The sequence below is a fragment of the Bufo bufo genome, chromosome 1 (assembly GCF_905171765.1).
Source record: "Bufo bufo chromosome 1, aBufBuf1.1, whole genome shotgun sequence".
Taxonomy (NCBI): domain Eukaryota; kingdom Metazoa; phylum Chordata; class Amphibia; order Anura; family Bufonidae; genus Bufo; species Bufo bufo.
This window is the reverse complement of record NC_053389.1, coordinates 46565241-46583231: the sequence shown is the minus strand read 5'-3', so window position 1 is coordinate 46583231 and position 17991 is coordinate 46565241. Positions and strand designations below refer to the sequence as shown.

General features: G+C 46.0%; 1 protein-coding gene across 16 annotated transcripts in view; it reads right to left on the bottom strand.

Moving 5' to 3' along the window:
* UBR4 (ubiquitin protein ligase E3 component n-recognin 4) overlaps positions 1 to 17991 on the bottom strand; it is a 167508-nt gene that overhangs the window by 31743 nt on the left and 117774 nt on the right. For all 16 annotated transcript variants that reach the window (XM_040422715.1, XM_040422731.1, XM_040422756.1 and 13 more), the window contains 8 exons: positions 6657 to 7000; positions 6483 to 6573; positions 4155 to 4239; positions 2634 to 2761; positions 2407 to 2536; positions 676 to 833; positions 438 to 547; positions 215 to 356 (listed from right to left, as the gene is read on the bottom strand). In XM_040422715.1, coding sequence (XP_040278649.1) covers positions 215 to 356; positions 438 to 547; positions 676 to 833; positions 2407 to 2536; positions 2634 to 2761; positions 4155 to 4239; positions 6483 to 6573; positions 6657 to 7000 — 1188 coding nt within the window. The remainder of the gene's footprint in view (positions 1 to 214; positions 357 to 437; positions 548 to 675; positions 834 to 2406; positions 2537 to 2633; positions 2762 to 4154; positions 4240 to 6482; positions 6574 to 6656; positions 7001 to 17991) is intronic.

Here is a 17991-nt window from a genome sequence, read left to right as displayed (position 1 = left end):
CCTTTCTCAAAAACGCATGTTAAAAATTGTCCCTTCTAATTGTATTTAGTCAAATTGGACAAAACGGGACATGTGCTATTTTTTGATGGCCAGGTGAATAACCCCCATACCATTCAAACGGTCATGTAACGGCAGCCGTGTGAACGTAGACTTAAGCTCATATAATAATGTCATCAGCTTTCCGCACATGTTAAGCAGGAGTGACATCCATTACCTTAGTGATGAGATTTCCAACATATGGCAGCACGCCGCGTGCTGCCAAATAGATCTTCCAGTGAGCGGGCTTGATAAGTTTCTGATACAAGGCTAGATATTCAGCTGCACATTCCCCAGCGAGACTTAGTTCATCCAAATAGCTGAGAAAAAGCAATATATATCAGTACAGGACCTGCCTCATACATTACATAACAAATGTTCATTTATCCCTTGACAGCCACCTGGTGAGAAGATCCAGGACCTGCTGTCTGCGGCTGGGAAAGGTTGCCAATGCCTCAACAATGGTGCACGCTGCCTGACGAGCGGCTTGTGTGGCCGGGGTGAATAACACCTGTGATGAAAGGCAAGACAACAAGCAGTTAATACTAAAGATACAAGACAAACACTGATCTAAAGAGGAGGGAAGCCCTGCGGTATCCCCGAACAAGCAGCGGAGGTCTGCAGAGGACGCTCTCTCACCTGTCTTAGCCAATTGTTGTGTCCCAGTTTGAGATCGAGAGGGGTTGTCCTTTTGCCTTTCTTGCTCAGGAATTGTTTCCACTTCCATACGTACTTCTCTTGCAGGTACATCTGTCTGAGCTCAGCTTTGCTTGGTGTGTTTCCACTGGTGTCTATTCCTAATGAAGAAAAAAATAACAGAAAAATAAATAAATTACGATTCTTCTTCTGCTCCCCTACAAGACTCACTGATACAGTACTTCAGCTACATTAGTTTAGAAAGAGCAGCAAAAACATGACGAGCGCAGTAATGCATAGTAAACAACACAAATGATCCCATAGGCATTCACTACACTGTAAAATCTGTGCACATCACTATTTAATACACAAGCTCTTAATAAAACAATGAAACCTCACCCAGTGATTGCCAATTGCAGGTTTAGGCCTCTTTCACATGAGTGAGTTCCACGCATTGGACTCTTATCGTGTGTCAGCTGGTGCACCCGCCCTGACCTCCCAGCACTGACGGGGCCCATGGCATTATATTGATTTATGATGCTAGGCAATCCTTCCAGTTCTGAAATGTATTGTATAACACTGACACAATGCGGTCAGTGTTATACAATACAGTCCAGAAGTGTAAGGGTTACATAGCATCATAAATCAATATAATGCTATGTGACCTGGTCAGTGCAGGGAGGTCAGAATGGGTGCTCTCGCTGACACACACTGCAAGTCCAATGCCAATGCGTGGAACTCACTCATGTGAAAGGGGCCTTATACAACCCCACTGGTGCCATAAATAAACAAAATCCATATACAACTAGGTGAAATTCCACTGACTTGATATGCTTAGGTTAAAAATTATGCTGTGAAGGTGTGTGCTCCACGTAAAGTCAGCCATGAAAATGGATTTTAAGGTGGTTATTGTACCCCGGACCGACTGCATGCAATGTATCCATCTTCACCGCCTTTCTGCTGGAGGCAGTGTAGGGCAAGGGGGTCTCTTTACCATATTCTGTGGTGTCGCCCTGTGATCCAGCCATTGTGGACTCAGCTTACTGGGGTGGAGACGACCCTCCCACTACAGACAGATCTATTATTTATTCACATGCACCGCTTGCCCCAGGGCACTACAACCTCTCATATGCAGAAACCTCATCAATTCCCAAATTTTGGTGGCCAGTTGACGCCATCCTTAGATGAGATCATTGCAGTGATCAACACCACACACTCATATGAGAGGTTGTTCGCTATAGGCCAATCGAGGTACTCCAGATAAGAGGAGGTTTGGAGGTCCTGAAGGGCTCACAATGCCTTTCTGCTTCCTTGTATGGTTTCTTCTACCTATTCTGATGGGAGCCTTGGTATGTCTCAATAGGATAATTAAAGTATTGATTGTACACTGTGGTCAAATATTCGTGTTTTTTTTGTAATTATTATTGTGCTTTATTCTTTGTAATATGTCACTCATTTGGGATCGTTGAAGAAAAATAAATTATGCTGTGGACTCAGGCATGTTAGCACCAAAATCTGCAATAAAATTTGCATGTGTAACATGCCAAAGCGGTCACTCTTTTCAGTGCAAAGAATAAAATCTGCAATAATGATTCATAGCACTGCTCCAACAGATATGAAAAACCACATCAATCAGACAAATCCCCCTTCACTTACATTGCAGAGTACTTGTTGAGGTGGATACCAAAATTAAGCAACTACACAGTGTGTGAATCTAGCCTTACAGCATCTTACCTCGGGCCGGCAGACATTTCTTCCAGGCTTCATATGATGCTTTGTGATCCCTCTTAAGCCAGAGCTGGGCCTGTGCATGTATTTCATTGCTGTAAGGCTTTACTGTAGTTAACGCCTCCATTGGAACATCCTAGAATACCGACACAAAAGAGGCAGAGGTCTCAGAAGGTGTGCTGGAATTACAATGAAAGGGGCCCCCCATAGAAAAGCAGAGGAGTTGGCCTTACCTTATTCTTCTTGCTGGTGGGTGTTGGAGGTTTAATGAGCTTCTGCAGGATTCTCAGGCACATTAACGTAATGTTCTCCACCACGACAGGGGTCTTGATGTTGACAGCCATCAGGAAGAGACTGAGCGCTGTAAGCAATGGAGGACAGGTTTAAATATATACAGAGTACAGGGCACTGTATATAGGACAGCCTAACACAGAACTATAGAAACTGGAACACAGACCCCGATCTCAATTACAATTAGGGTCCATTCACACATCCGTATGTGTTTTGCGGATCCGCAAAACACAGACATCAGCAATGTGTGTTCCGCATTTTGCGGACCGCACATTGCCGTCACTAATAGAAAATGCCTAATCTTGTCTGCAATTGCGGACAAGAGCAGGACATGTTCTATTTTTTTCTGGAACGGAATTGTGGACCCGGAAGTGCGGATCCGGACAGCACATAGTGTGGCCCCATAGAAATGAATGGATCCTCAATCCCGTTCCGCAAAATGCGGAACAGAATTGCGGACGTGTGAATGGAGCCTTAGGACTGCTCTAATATCCATGGGGCACAAAAATCTCCACAAAACAAACCACATCTAAAAGCTATTATCTGATTATTCTTACACTTAAAGGGGTTGTCTCACTTCAGCAAGTGGCATTTATCATGGAAGCAAAGCGAACATAAGGCACTTACTAATGTATTGTGATTGCCCATATTTTCTCCTTTGCCGGCTTCATTCATTTTTCCATCACATTATACACTGCTCGGGTCCATGGTTACGACCACCCTGCAATCCAGCAGTGGTGGCTGTGCTGTCACACTATATGAAAAGGCGCCAGCCTCTCTGGTGGCTGGGAATGTGGGAGCTTTTTCCCCATAGTCTGCAAGAACGACCACTGCTGATGGATTGCAGGGTGGTCGTAAACCCTGGAAATGAGCAGGGTATAATGTGATGGAAAAATGAATCAAGCAAGCAAAGGAGGCAACATGGAGAATCACATTAGTAAGTGCCTTATATTAAGGGGGTTGTCTCACTTCAGCAATGCCCTTTATCATGTGGAGAGAGTTAATACAAGGCACTTACTAATGTATTGTGATTGTCCATATTGCTTCCTTTGCTGGATGGATTGATTTTTCTATCACATAATACACTGCTCGTTTCCATGATTACGACCACCCTGCAATCCAGCATCGGCGGCCGTGCTTGTACACTATAGGAAAAAGCACCGGCTTATGTGCGCTGTTATTGTCATGGCCACCAGAGAAACCATCACTTTGTTCTATATTGTGCAAGCCCTGGATTGCAGGGTGGGTGTAACCATGGAAACAGGAAGCATATAATGTGATGGAAAAATGGATAACGCTAGCAAAGGAAGCAATATGAATAATAACAATGCATTAGTAAGTGGCTTGTCTTAACTTTCTCTACATGATCAATGCCATTTGCTGATGTGAGACCCCTTTAACCTAAAATTCTGTATTAATGTTGGGATACCAAATGTCCTCTGTTCATGTGCTGTAATACGTACCGCAGCGCAGACGAAGCTCCCAGCAGTTGTCCTCCTTGGATATAGAATCGGTAAGCAGCAGCATCTCATACTGCAGACTACTGGCCTGGAATAGACATTAGAATTACTGAAAACCATAATAGGATTAGAAAATCAATACTTGTAAATTAATTTAATAGAAGCAATGGATACTAAATGGTCAGGCATCAGCTACTGAAGCAGCATTCATGGCTAGTGCAGTTAAAACCTTTTAGGCTACTTTCACACTGGCGTTTCTGGGTCCGCTTGTGAGATCCGTTTCGGGGTTCTCACAAGCGTCCGAAAACGGATCAGTTCAGCCCTTAATGCATTCTGAATGGATAAGGATCTGCTCAGAACGCATCAGTTTGGCTGCATTTGGTCTCTGTTCCGCTTTTGAGGCAGACAATGCAGAGCCAAACCGATCCGTCCTGACTTACAATGTAAGTCATTGGGGATGGATCCGTTTTCACTGACACAATATGGTGCAATTGAAAAAGGATCCGTCCCCCATTGACTTTCAATGTAAGTCAGGACGGATCCGTTTTGACTTACTTTTTTTTTTTAAAGAAAAATGCAAACTGATCCGTTCTGAACGGATACAAGCGTTTGCATTATCGGTGCGGATCCGTCTGTGCAGATACAAGACGGATCCGCACCGAACGCAGGTGTGAAAGTAGCCTCAATTAGACAGAGGAATTTGGGATAATGCTGAATTTCATTAAGGGGTTCTTAGGTTAACCCCCTCTCCTTTGGATAGGGAATAACTAGTTGATTTCTGGGTGTTCGATTGTTGGGACACCCAAAAATCACGAGAACGGGGGTCCAGTTACAATGGAGAGCCAGGTCGAGAACGCGCCCTTCAGCTCCATTGATTCTCCATGGGAGTGCCAGAGAAAGCCGAGTGCTGAACTCCTGCTGTTCCATCAGAACTTGGAAACGGACCCCCCCCACCTCGTTCTCATGATCGGTGGGGGTTCCAGAAAACATGCACAACCCCTCAATTATCAGAACCAGATTTTTATAACTTCAGATACGTTCTATGACGGCCCAATAGTCTAGAACATCTTATAACTGGGTATGATGTAAACGTTAAAGAAATTTTACTGTAATACCAAAAACTGAACAGACTTAACTTCCATTAATAAGGCCTCACACTTGCGTTGTCCGGATCAGTCGTGTACTCCATTTGCCGGAAGTGCCCGCCAGATCCGTAACACCGCAAGTGAACTGAAAGCATTTGAAGACGGATCCGTCTTCAAAATGCGTTCAGTGTTACTATGGCAGCCAGGACGCTATTAAAGTCCTGGTTGCCATAGTAGTAGTGGGGAGCGGGGGAGCAGTATACTTACAGTCCGTGCGGCTCCCAGGGCGCTCCAGAATGACGTCAGAGCGCCCCATGCGCATGGATGATGTGATACATGCGATCACATGATCCATGCGCGTGGGGCGCCCTGGCGTCACTCTGGAGTGCCCGGGGAGCCGCACGGACGGTAAGTATACTGCTCCCCCGCTCCCCACTACACTTTACCATGGCTGCCAGGACTTTAGCGTCCCGGCAGCCATGGTAACCATTCAGAAAAAGCTAAACGTCGGATCCGGTAATGCGCCGAAACGACTTTTAGCTTAAGGCCAGATCCGGATTAATGCCTTTCAATGGGCATTAATTCCGGATCCGGCCTTGCGGCAAGTGTTCAGGATTTTTGGCCGGAGCAAAAAGCGCAGCATGCTGCGGTATTTTCTCCGGCCAAAAAACGTTCCGGTCCGGAACTGAAGGCATCCTGATGCATCCTGAACGGATTTCTGTCCATTCAGAATGCATTGGGATAATCCGACGACGGAACTCTATGCCGGTAGAAAACAACGCAAGTGTGAAAGAGTCCTAAGTCCTATTAAATGTTTTCTCTGCACAGTGCTTACTTAGGGGAAAAACCAAAAGGTGCTGTAGCTCCTTTATTTTTGGGGTTGCACCATCACTCATCTGTAAGTTATCCCACCAGTATGTCATTTAGGAGTCTTTTATACGGGTCTATGATCAGCCGTAGAAACCTCCATAAGTTTTTTGTGTCCGGAAAAATGTTTGCTTGTTGCCAGCACATCTGCTCACGTACACGAGAGATGTGCTGCCAACATAATGTAAAGTGTATGAAAGGAAGGGGGTATGAGCTATTGCATTAAAGGTGACTTGTTCAAAACCTTCCACAATCACTGGACAGTGAAAATTCAAGTAATGACAAGCAGTGTCTGACCTGCATGTTGTCAACAGTTGCTTGTGCTGGGCAGAGTCTATTTCATGGGAAATAGTTAATGAAGATAAAGGGGCAGACTTACCAAATCTGGATTTGCCCAGTGTCCTTTAAGGGCTGTTGACACTTTCCCAATAATTAAGTCATTCATTTGCTGAGTGGCTTCTGGATTGTCCCTGTAAGATGGACCAAAATATAATGTAATCCATCATTAAGAATACGACTAAAAACTGAAGGACAATGCCAGATATAATCCTACCTGGTTAGCAGGCACATGACCTGTCGCACCTCATCACGCATGGATGCAGGGCCACGCCGCAGATTGTAATCAAACAGTTCTCGTATAAGTCCTTGAGATACCAGGATGTGGCGTATGGTGCTGTTAGTAGCCAGAGCACGTAGCAGAGTTATACAGTGCTCGGTCACAGCGGACGCGCAGCCGTAGCACTTCGTGGAGGATGTATGGCCGCATCCGAGCACCGATAAGGCTCTGTACTGACTAGCAGTGAAGGTGGGCGGCACAGTGGTGCGGGACGACCTTGTGGCGGCTTCTCTCTGCTGCAGATCATACTCCAAAAGCTCCTTCCGGGAGGCAAACACTTTCTGAATAAAAAACAAAAACAAATCACAATCAGAAAATTGCCCAAGCGTATAATATAGAACTAAAAGTAGCTAATAAAAACTACAAGCACACGACAGTGAAAAATGGGAGGTGTGATGGACAGTTTCTCGTTAATGTCATTGGGGGTACACAGCGCCATGGGTATACACCCAGCTACCACTAGGAGGCGACACTAGATATGAAAAAGGTTGGCTCCGCCCAGGTGGGCTATACCCTCTCCACAGACACTAGGATAATCAGTTTTATATAGTCTAGTGTCCGTAGGAGGCAGACATGACCTGCTCTTCTCCTGCAGGTCTTGCTGCTACTTTTTTCTTTATTTCTTCTCTTCACTTTACAGGTGCAGGTTTTATCCTGCAGCAGGGGGTCTTCATCGTGGAGGTCCACTTTAGTAGCACCCCCTGCGGGCACGTACCTAGTCGGTCACTCAGTCCCCCATTATTGCATTCGCAGTGGAGTACCGGTAATCCCACTCTAGTGCGAGTTTACCGAAGGCACCCTAGTTAGGGACTCCTTCCCTCCCATCCATCCATTGGGGTCCCCTCCCCCCTGGCCGCCCTTCCCTTTCTCGGCCTCCTAATTACTCTAGTCCCCAGCTTGCCTGGACTAGACAGCGCCAGTTCCCGCCTTTTTCCTGGCATCCAAGATCTCTGTGTGGCTCATTTTCTCTCTATATGAGGGTCGCTATGCCCCCGGCATCCTGACTAGGCCAAACTCTTTCCCGACAATTTTTCTGGCTTCCCGTTTTTTTTTTCTAGGGGTGTTGCCTTCCTCATGGCCTTCTAGATGTCTGTCCTTCACTGTCCAGTCCTGCACAGAATTTCCGGTGGGAGGATGAGATGTCCTTCTTCCCAGAAGGTGCTTTCCCCATCTTCACAGTGCCTTCGCTCGCATGTAGTGTCATTTGTGGGATGTATTATCTTTGGCCACTGTTCGGTGGTTCATGTTGTGGCAGGTCCCCTTGCCCTCCATCCCTCCCCCTGGGTTGCTTCTGTTCCTGAAGTGGCTGGGGGTTGCTGTGCTATCGGACTGGCTGGCCTGCATGCGGTGACCGGATCCTGGGCTCAGTCGGGTTACCCTAAACTCTGTTCAGGGGTCACCTTCTCCCCGCGTGGGTCCCTCACCTCCACCGTAGCCTGTGCCCATTCTCAGCTATGATGATATTATGGCGCTCTTCCCTGCCCTCATGCGGCAGCATCAGCCCCCCGGGAGTCCTTTGCTTCCTGCCTCGTTCCATATCAGGGGGCAGAGTCCAATAGCGGCCTAGGGTCTCTACTGAAAGTCCCATCCTGGGAGGAAATCAGGATGCAGGGCATGAGCGGGACCTAGGACTGAGAGAAACGCCTCAGGTTTCTTCTGCCTCCTCAGGGAACTCCTCTAAACCGATTCTGACTCGGAACAGAGCATCAGGCGGTCTTCCACGGTCCACCATACTGAATCTCTCTGGGTGGTCAAAGACAATTGTCCACTGAGGAACCTCTCCTCTCCAGGGTTGGTATCCCCCCCATTAGTGGATTTTCAGATGGCACTCCCCTGGTTGTACAGGTAATTATCCACACAGGTAAGTCAGCTTGCCGCCTCTCCAGTGGGTGGTGCTTTACTTGCCACCGTGTTTAGCACGCCGACACACCTATGTGGTGTCCCAGGTAGGTACGCCTTCCCCTTCAAAGGGGGGTACTTGTACCACTGCCAAATGCTGTATCCGGCAGACTTTCCTAGTTCCAATGCATCTCCTTTTCAGCTGGAGTAATTTCATTATTACCAGGGGCTATATTCAACACACCCTCCTAGTCGGAGAGTGCTCCAGGCCACCGTATTACTTCTCCAGACGCTGTAGCCAATACACCATCCTGGGGATAGCGTGCACCACGCAACCACATTACTGGGTCACTGTCACTAGTGGAGTACCTCAGGGGTCAGTATTGGGCCCTATTCTCTTCAATATATTTATTAATGATCTTGTAGAAGGCTTGCATAGTAAAATATCAATTTTCGCAGATGACACTAAACTGTGTAAAGTAATTAACACTGAAGAGGACAGTATACTACTACAGAGGGATCTGGATAGATTGGAGGCTTGGGCAGAAAAGTGGCAGATGAGGTTTAACACTGAGAAATGTAAAGTTATGCACAGGGGAAGGAATAATGCAAGTTACCCGTACATACTAAATGGTAAAACACTCGGTAACACTGACATGGAAAAGGATCTAGGAATTTTAATAAACAGCAAACTAAGCTGCAAAAAACAGTGTCAGGCAGCGGCTGCCAAGGCCAATAAGATAATGGGTTGCATCAAAAGGGGCATAGATGCCCGTGATGAGAACATATTCCTACTACTTTACAAATCACTGGTCAGACCACACATGGAGTACTGTGTACAGTTCTGGGCTCCTGTAAACAAGGCAGACATAGCAGAGCTGGAGAGGGTCCAGAGGAGGGCAACTAAAGTAATAACTGGAATGGGGCAACTACAGTATCCTGAAAGATTATCAAAATTAGGGTTATTCACGTTAGAAAAAAGACGACTGAGGGGAGATCTAATTACTATGTATAAATATATCAGGGGGCAGTACAGAGATCTATCCCATCATCTATTTATCCCCAGGACTGTGACTGTGACGAGGGGACATCCTCTGCGTTTGGAGGAAAGAAGGTTTGTACACAAACATAGAAGAGGATTCTTTACGGTAAGAGCAGTGAGACTATGGAACTCTCTGCCTGAGGAGGTGGTGATGGTGAGTACAATAAAGGAATTCAGGAGGGGCCTGGATGTATTTCTGGAGTGTAATAATATTACAGGATATAGCTACTAGAGAGGGGTCGTTGATCCAGGGAGTTATTCTGATTGCCTGATTGGAGTCGGGAAGGAATTTTTTATTCCCCTAAAGTGAGGAAAATTGGCTTCTACCTCACAGGGTTTTTTTGCCTTCCTCTGGATCAACTTGTAGGATGACAGGCCGAACTGGATGGACAAATGTCTTTTTTCGGCCTTATGTACTATGTTACTATGTTACTCCCTTATCAAGCGGAGTACCTGCACCATCTTCAGATGCTATAGCCATTTCACCTGCCTGGTACTAGTGTGCACCATGTGGCCACATTAATCCTTTATTAGGTGAAGTACCTGTACCATCTCCAGAGGCTGTAGACATTATACCTGTCTGGTTCTAGTGTGCACCATGCAGCCGTATTTCTCCCTTATCAGGCCAAGTACAGATGCCATAGCCATTAATCCTGTGTGCTTTTTTTTATTTTTTTTATAAATTCTCTTTATTGATTTTCCAAAACCTATATCTCTCATCATATTGACATGTTAACTTATTAAATATTAACAATTAAATCAGTTATAGTGTACATATTTACACCCTACCTCCCCCTCACCTGTCTGCTTTTAGTCTGCACTACACAACGTATTACTCCTTTATTAGGTAGAGTACCTGTAACATCTCAAATGCTGTAGCTATCACACCTGTCTGGTTTTAGCGTGCATCACGCAGTCATATTACTCCTTTATCAAGCGGAGTACCTCTACCATTTCCAGATGCTGTAGCCATGTCTCCACTCTCATTATAGTGTGCACTATGCAGCCAGATTACTCCCATTCTCCGGCGGATTGTACCCTATTGGTACAATCTGTGGCCCGTACGGCTCCTGCATTACCCTTTCCTGGCTCTAATGCGTGCAATCATGTGGCCCCTCTTCATGCGGAGTGATGGTACCATCCCCAGACGCTGTATTCATCTCTCTTTTCTGGTTCTTTTTTTAAATCAGATAATTTTTATTAATAATTTTCTGTAAATTGCAAAAATAAAAATAATTGTTTGTACAATATACATGTAACAGCCAATAAGAGTATAACCAAAGCATCACATGCTCAGTCACATTATTAATTACATGAGTATAATATAGAGCACGTAAATGAAATTAAGCATTACTGTAACACATTGCCAATTGTACAAACCAAATTTCCCACCTTTTTTGATTTATAAATAAAGGACCATCCCACCCTGTCCAGAAATTGATAAAAGGCAGTGTGTGGGAGACAGAATTCACTTCTTAACTGTTCAAAGGACTTGAAGATGCCAGCACTCTGTAGCGGACATAAATATCTCACTCCTTTACGCTCCCAAGGCGAGAAGCCATCTAAATGAAACAGTTCAGGCAGGTGCGGATTTTTCCATATAGGGGAGAATTGCGTAAACCCTTGTACTGACAGCAGCGCCCGACATTTCTGCCAGACCTTGTGTATCATGATAAGTGTGGGATGCTCTGTCATCTTGCCAGCGGGGAGTCATGACCTATAATGGGTGCCACCATCCTGGCTGAAGCAGTATCTCCAGGAATCCTCCCCCAGACCCTCAGCTGCTGTAATTGGGACGAGATGTAGTAGAGCCATGCGTTCGGGACTGAAAGTCCTCCAGCCTCTTTCCCCCTCTGCAGAGCGTCTAGTCTAATACGAGCTTTTTTTATGGCGCCAGATCAGGTCACTAAATAGTCTATCAATTTTGATAAATATTCTGCGAGGTATCCATATCGGGGAATTATGTAGGACGTACATGAGAATCATTTTAGGAAGGTTACTCCTCCCAATTTCAGACATCTGCAATTTGCACCAAGCCTTAACCTTAGCAGACATTGTAGTTAAGAGCGGTTCTATATTAAGTTTAATATAACTGTTAGGGTTTGCGGTAACCAAAACCCCCAAATACTTAAACTTGTTGTGCAACCTGTAATGGGCTGGACTGGGGAAGGAAAGTCACAGCAGATTCATCTAGCGGTAGGAGAGTGGACTTGTCCCAGTTAATACGGAGACCAGATCTATCTCCAAACTCTTGTATGAGTGACATGATAGGACCTAAGGACCGTTCCATATTCCCCACATAAATTAGCATACCCCCTCTTCCTAGGTCCCGCAGGGAAATCCTATGATCCTAGTAGATGAGCGCAACACACAGGCAAGTGGCTCAATTGCGATGGCAAAGAGAAGGGGGGATAGCGGGCATCCCTGACTGGTTCCCCTGCCCAATCTAAATGACTCAGACGTTCCCCCATTGGCCCATATCCTAGCCGAGGGGCCATTGTACAGCAACTGGACCCAAGAAATAAAAGTCTTCCCAAATCCCATGACTCGCAACACCTCCCAAAGATAGCTCCATTCAACACTATCAAAGGCCTTAGCAGCGTCCAACGAAAGGATGGCTCGACCTCCAACCGATTCGATCTTTCTCTGGATATTAAGAAAAAGTCGTCTAAGATTTACCGAAGTAGATTTGTCAGGCATGAATCCCGCCTGATCGCTATGAATAATAGTGGAGATGACGGACTGTAGACGGTTCGCTAAAACTTTCGCCAATATCTTAATATTAGAGGTCAACAGCGAGATTGGTCTGAACGAGTCAGGGGACTTGGGATCCTTACCGGGTTTGGGCAGGACCACTACAATAGCCTCTTTCATAGAAGAGGGAAGACTTCCTGCTTGAAGGGCATCATTAAAAACCGACATAAGATGGGGCAGCAGGACACCACTATATTTTTTTAAAAACTCTATCGGTAGTCCATCTATCCCCGCCGTATTTAGATGTTGCTTCAATCCCACTTGTGCTGCTTGCTCTGTCAGGTGAATATACAACAATTTCCTCCGCCTCCACTACTAAGGCTTGCAGCTTTTTCTGGGCATCCCGTGTTTTTGTTTTATGTCAACTAATCTTCTGTATGTAGAGACCTCTAGCGTATGCTTTGCAAGTATCCCACACCACCCCCATAGGCGCCGACCCCACATTCTGCGTAAAGAATTCCCTCAGCTCCTCCACCATACCATTCTCCCCATCTCCCATCTACCAGCTGTAACCAGAATAGATTAAGTTTCCAAGCACCAACCCCAGGGGGACGCCTGGTGCCCAATTGCAGTTCTACATAAATCGGGGAATGGTCGGATAGACTTCTAGGTAAATATTTGATCTCAGCCACTAGCGACAACACCTCAGGCGATCCTATAGCTAAATCAATCCGAGACAACGAATGGTGAGAGCTAGAAAAACATGAGAATTGACGCAAAGTTGGATTCCTCACTCGCCAAATGTCATGCAGGTCCAGTTCCCGCAGCACACTGGCGAAATTGGAGTCTCTGCTCGCTCCCGACAACCCACCCCTATCTAACTTTGCCGAGGGACAGGTATTAAAGTCTCCTATTATCAGTATAGGACAGTGAGGTAGTTCCTCAACATATCTCATAATTTCCTTTATCACCTCACTGTTATAGGGAGGGGGAATGTACAGTCGTGGCCAAAAGTTTTGAGAATGACAAATATTAGTTTTCACAAAGTTTGCTGCTAAACTGCTTTTAGATCTTTGTTTCAGTTGTTTCTGTGATGTAGTGAAATATAATTACACGCACTTCATACGTTTCAAAGGCTTTTATCGACAATTACATGACATTTATGCAAAGAGTCAGTATTTGCAGTGTTGGCCCTTCTTTTTCAGGACCTCTGCAATTGGACTGGGCATGCTCTCAATCAACTTCTGGGCCAATTCCTGACTGATAGCAACCCATTCTTTCATAATCACTTCTTGGAGTTTGTCAGAATTAGTGGGTTTTTGTTTGTCCACCCGCCTCTTGAGGATTGACCACAAGTTCTCAATGGGATTAAGATCTGGGGAGTTTCCAGGCCATGGACCCAAAATGTCAACATTTTGGTCCCCGAGGCACTTAGTTATCACTTTTGTCTTATGGCACGGTGCTCCATCGTGCTGGAAAATGCATTGTTCTTCACCAAACTGTTGTTGGAAGAAGTTGCTGTTGGAGAGTGTTTTGGTACCATTCTTTATTCATGGCTGTGTTTTTGGGTAAAATTGTGAGTGAGCCCACTCCCTTGGATGAGAAGCAACCCCACACATGAATGGCCTCAGGATGCTTTACTGTTGGCATGACACAGGACTGATGGTAGCGCTCACCTTTTCTTCTCCAGACAAGCCTTTTTCCAGATGCCCCAAACAATCGGAAAGAGGCTTCATCGGAGAATATGACTTTGCCCCAGTCCTCAGCAGTCCATTCACCATTCTTTCTGCAGAAGATCAATCTGTCCCTGATGTTTTTTTTGGAGAGAAGTGGCTTCTTTGCTGCCCTTCTTGACACCAGGCCATCTTCCAAAAGTCTTCACCTCACTGTGCGTGCAGATGCGCTCACACCTGCCTGCTGCCATTCCTGAGCAAGCTCTGCACTGGTGGCTCTCCGATGCTGCAGCTGAATCCTCTTTAGGAGACGATCCTGGCGCTTGCTGGACTTTCTTGGAAGCCCTGAAGCCTTCTTAACAAGAATTGAACCTCTTTCCTTGAAGTTCTTGATGATCCTATAAATTGTTGATTGAGGTGCAATCTTAGTAGCCACAATATCCTTGCCTGTGAAGCCATTTTTATGTAACGCAATGATGGCTGCATGCGTTTCTTTGCAGGTCACCATGGTTAACAATGGAAGAACAATGATTTTAAGCATCACCCTCCTTTTAACATGTCAAGTCTGCCACTTTAACCCAATCAGCCTAACAATGATCTCCAGCCTTGTGCTCGTCAACATTCTCACCTGAGTTAACAAGACGATTACTGAAATGATCTCAGCAGGTCCTTTAATGACAGCAATGAAACGCAGTGGAAAGGTTTTTGGGATTAAGTAAATTTTACTTGGCAAAGAAGGACTATGCAATTCATCTGATCACTCTTCATAACATTCTGGATTATATGCAAATTGCTGTTATAAAAACTTAAGCAGCAACTTTTCCAATTTCCAATATTTATGTAATTCTCAAAACTTTTGGCCACGACTGTACACTGCTACCAATATGAAGGACCAATGATAAGTACAGTGAAGACATACATATCGTCCCCTATCGTCTATATGGAACGAATGAGACACAAATGGCAATGATTTATGCACCAGAACACTTACACCCCTGGAGTGTGAAGAAAACATGGAATGATATGCATGACCAATCCACGGCCTGTGTATGACCGGGGTAGTGTTAGGAGATAAATGAGTCTCTGACAGACAGATTATAGCAGGGTGAAAGTGCTGAAGCGCCACAAATACTGCGGTTCGTTTAGTCAATTCTCCTAGTCCCCTAACATTCCAGCCTATTATCTTAAGACTATTCGCCATCAGGACTCACAGTACAGTTAATAGCCAAGCACACCGCTCTCGTCATACATGTTACCTCCATACTCCTTTCATACCACAGAAGGTTCCGGAACCCAATCCATCGCTCATCCCACCCATTCCCAGCCTCAAAAACCAGCCCAAAAACATAACAGCTTCCGGCAAGGATATAATTCCCCTAGAGTCGGCCATATATATGGCTGAGTAACTGCCACAGGAAAACCTGTGAAAGAGTATAGACATAAATCGGGTTACTTTTACTGACCCGCCGTCTGAACTTTTCTATATACTTTTGCTGACCCGCCTATAGACAAGTAAATCTGCAGCGTAATATGTATGAGCAAATTACAAAGACATATCCGAGCATTTTTAGGCGACACCCGCAACTAGTCACCAAGATAACACGGGACCCGACAAATAGAACACATGTAGAGTAATCAAAAGGTCATAAGAACATTAGACAGCAAAGAGGTACATCCTATACGTAAAGCATTATTATGCATAACATATCAGACGTGTCCGTAATATTCTCATCATATCTCACGTGTCCCAACACTGGGATAGGCAGGACATTCATCCCACGGATGCCGAGTTCTTGAGCGATGGTTCATTGGCATCAATCCAATGCGTCGCCTCTAGATGAGTATCAAAAAAGCAGACTTCTCCATGCGCCACTACTCGCAGCTTGGCGGAATACAGCATAGAGTACGGCATTTGTAGATTTCGGAGACGCTTCACATCCAGGAATTTGACTCTCTTCCGTTGGACCTCAGCGGAGAAATCCGGATAAACCGCTTTTTTATTTCCCTTAATCTGTAGCTCAGGATGGTCTCTTGCTTTCTTAAGAATAGCATCCCTGTCCCTGAAGTGTAGCAACTTCATTAAAACTGGGCGAGGTGGGGCCCCTGGTGGTGGAGCATGGAATGGCACTCTTTGCGCCCTTTCAATAGCAAACATCCAGGATAGCAAGTCCTTGCCAAACTTAAGTGTAAGCCAGGCCTCAATAAAAAAAGACACTGGGTCAGAACCTTCTTCCTTCTCGGGGGGCCCCCACCAACCGGAGGTTGTTCCTCCTTGAACGGTTCTCTAAGTCATCCGTTTTTTACATCAACAGGGTTACATTGTGAATAATCCTGCCCAGATCTCTTTTAACAGGGGGCAATTGGTCCTCCAGGGTGCTCACTCTAACTTCAACCTCAGCCATCCAGTGACTTTTTTAAGGTCTTGACGAAGAAAGGACATGTTTTCTTGCAGGCTGCCCATGTTAGTAGTGAGAAGAGCAAGCTATTGCATTGCTGTACCGCATTAAAGATATCTTTAGATGTGGGCTCGCCAGTGCCATTAACAGGCTGTTCATGCTGGGTACATGTAGATGCAGGGCCAATAGGTGGAGCTAAGGGGACAGAGGCCGCAGCTTCAGCCATTTCCCCTGACTGTGAGCCCTCATGCGTAGGCCCCATTGCTGAGGATGCCGAGCACAAGGATGTCTCCCCAGATATAGCAGGGGGTGGAACAGGCACATCAGAGGGAGGTAATGCAGAGGCTATACAGGCATATTTACCCAAGCAGGCCGCCACACCCGCGGCCCGTACCTCCGATGCGTTGCCATCTTGTTTGACCGGCGTGGAGCTTCCTCTCCTCTTTGCCAGTGCGGGTCCTAATTGTGCTTGCAGGGTCCGCACACTCCCCGGTGTCTCTCAGCAGTGTCCGGAGTAGCAGAGCTTACTGCAGATGAAGGATTCCACAGGATAACAGACGGCAGGTCAGGAGCTCCCCTCAACCACGTCCGTTTACATGGCGGCCCAGGCCACGCCCCCCCCGCCTTTCGGGTTCTAGTATGCATCTGGCACCCCACTCCCTCCGCCATGGGCAGGTTGTTGGCTATCATATAAAGTACTGCTGTATTCCGCACATGGATGGAGTACTCGCGTTGTTGTAACTGTCTTTCTGCTTTTTTTTCACACTTACATGGCCCAGTCCTTGCAGAGTATCTGGATCACCACTGGATGCTCTATCCTGCAGGGATACGATTTGTGAGCACCAGCCACTACTGCAGTTTTCGTGTCATCTCTGGACATCTTCTCTGATATGGCTGTGACAGGACTAGTGAGCGCCACACACCTACTTGGGTGGAATTTTCTGCAGCTTGCTCTGGTATCAGACATGGTCTCGCCCGGCTTCCCCTGGCAAATTCTGCATCCTTTTCTGACATATGGATGTCTGGCGATTATTTTACAAAATCCAGGCTGCTGTACTTGCCCCTTCCGGGGCAGTGTTATACAGTATGCTAGTCACTACACTTGGGATGGTTGATTAACCATGGCTGATGTTTTTTTTTCTCCTCTACGGTTGCTACATTTCATTGTTCCTTTGATAATCTGGCTATTATTGTCCTCATGTGGTCCAGTTCTGTGGACCCTACTTGAGCCTCTGACTGGGTAATCCTGCTTGGAGTCCCAGCCCCAATAATTCTTAGACCATCTAGCTGGCCAGTTCCCTCTGGGGAATCTACTCATGGCATCTCTGACTGCACATGTTCTGTATGACAGCTGCTTCTTTGGGCCCGGTTTGGTTCTTTTCCCTCCTGGGTCCCCATAGGCTTGTTTCCCTCTTGACATTCTAACCTCTCTTCCCGTCTCCCCAGGTTCAGGTCCTGGTACCTGGGAGTTGCTCCGGTTTGCAATTTACATTAATATTGGCCACTTCTGGGATGGAGCTTTCCCTCGATTCGAGTACTGTTACTCCTTAAGCTGTTTGAAGTCCCCTCTCTTCTACTCCAATCTCTCTCAGACGAGTGTGTCTCCACTTGTATTACCAGGGCCTGCG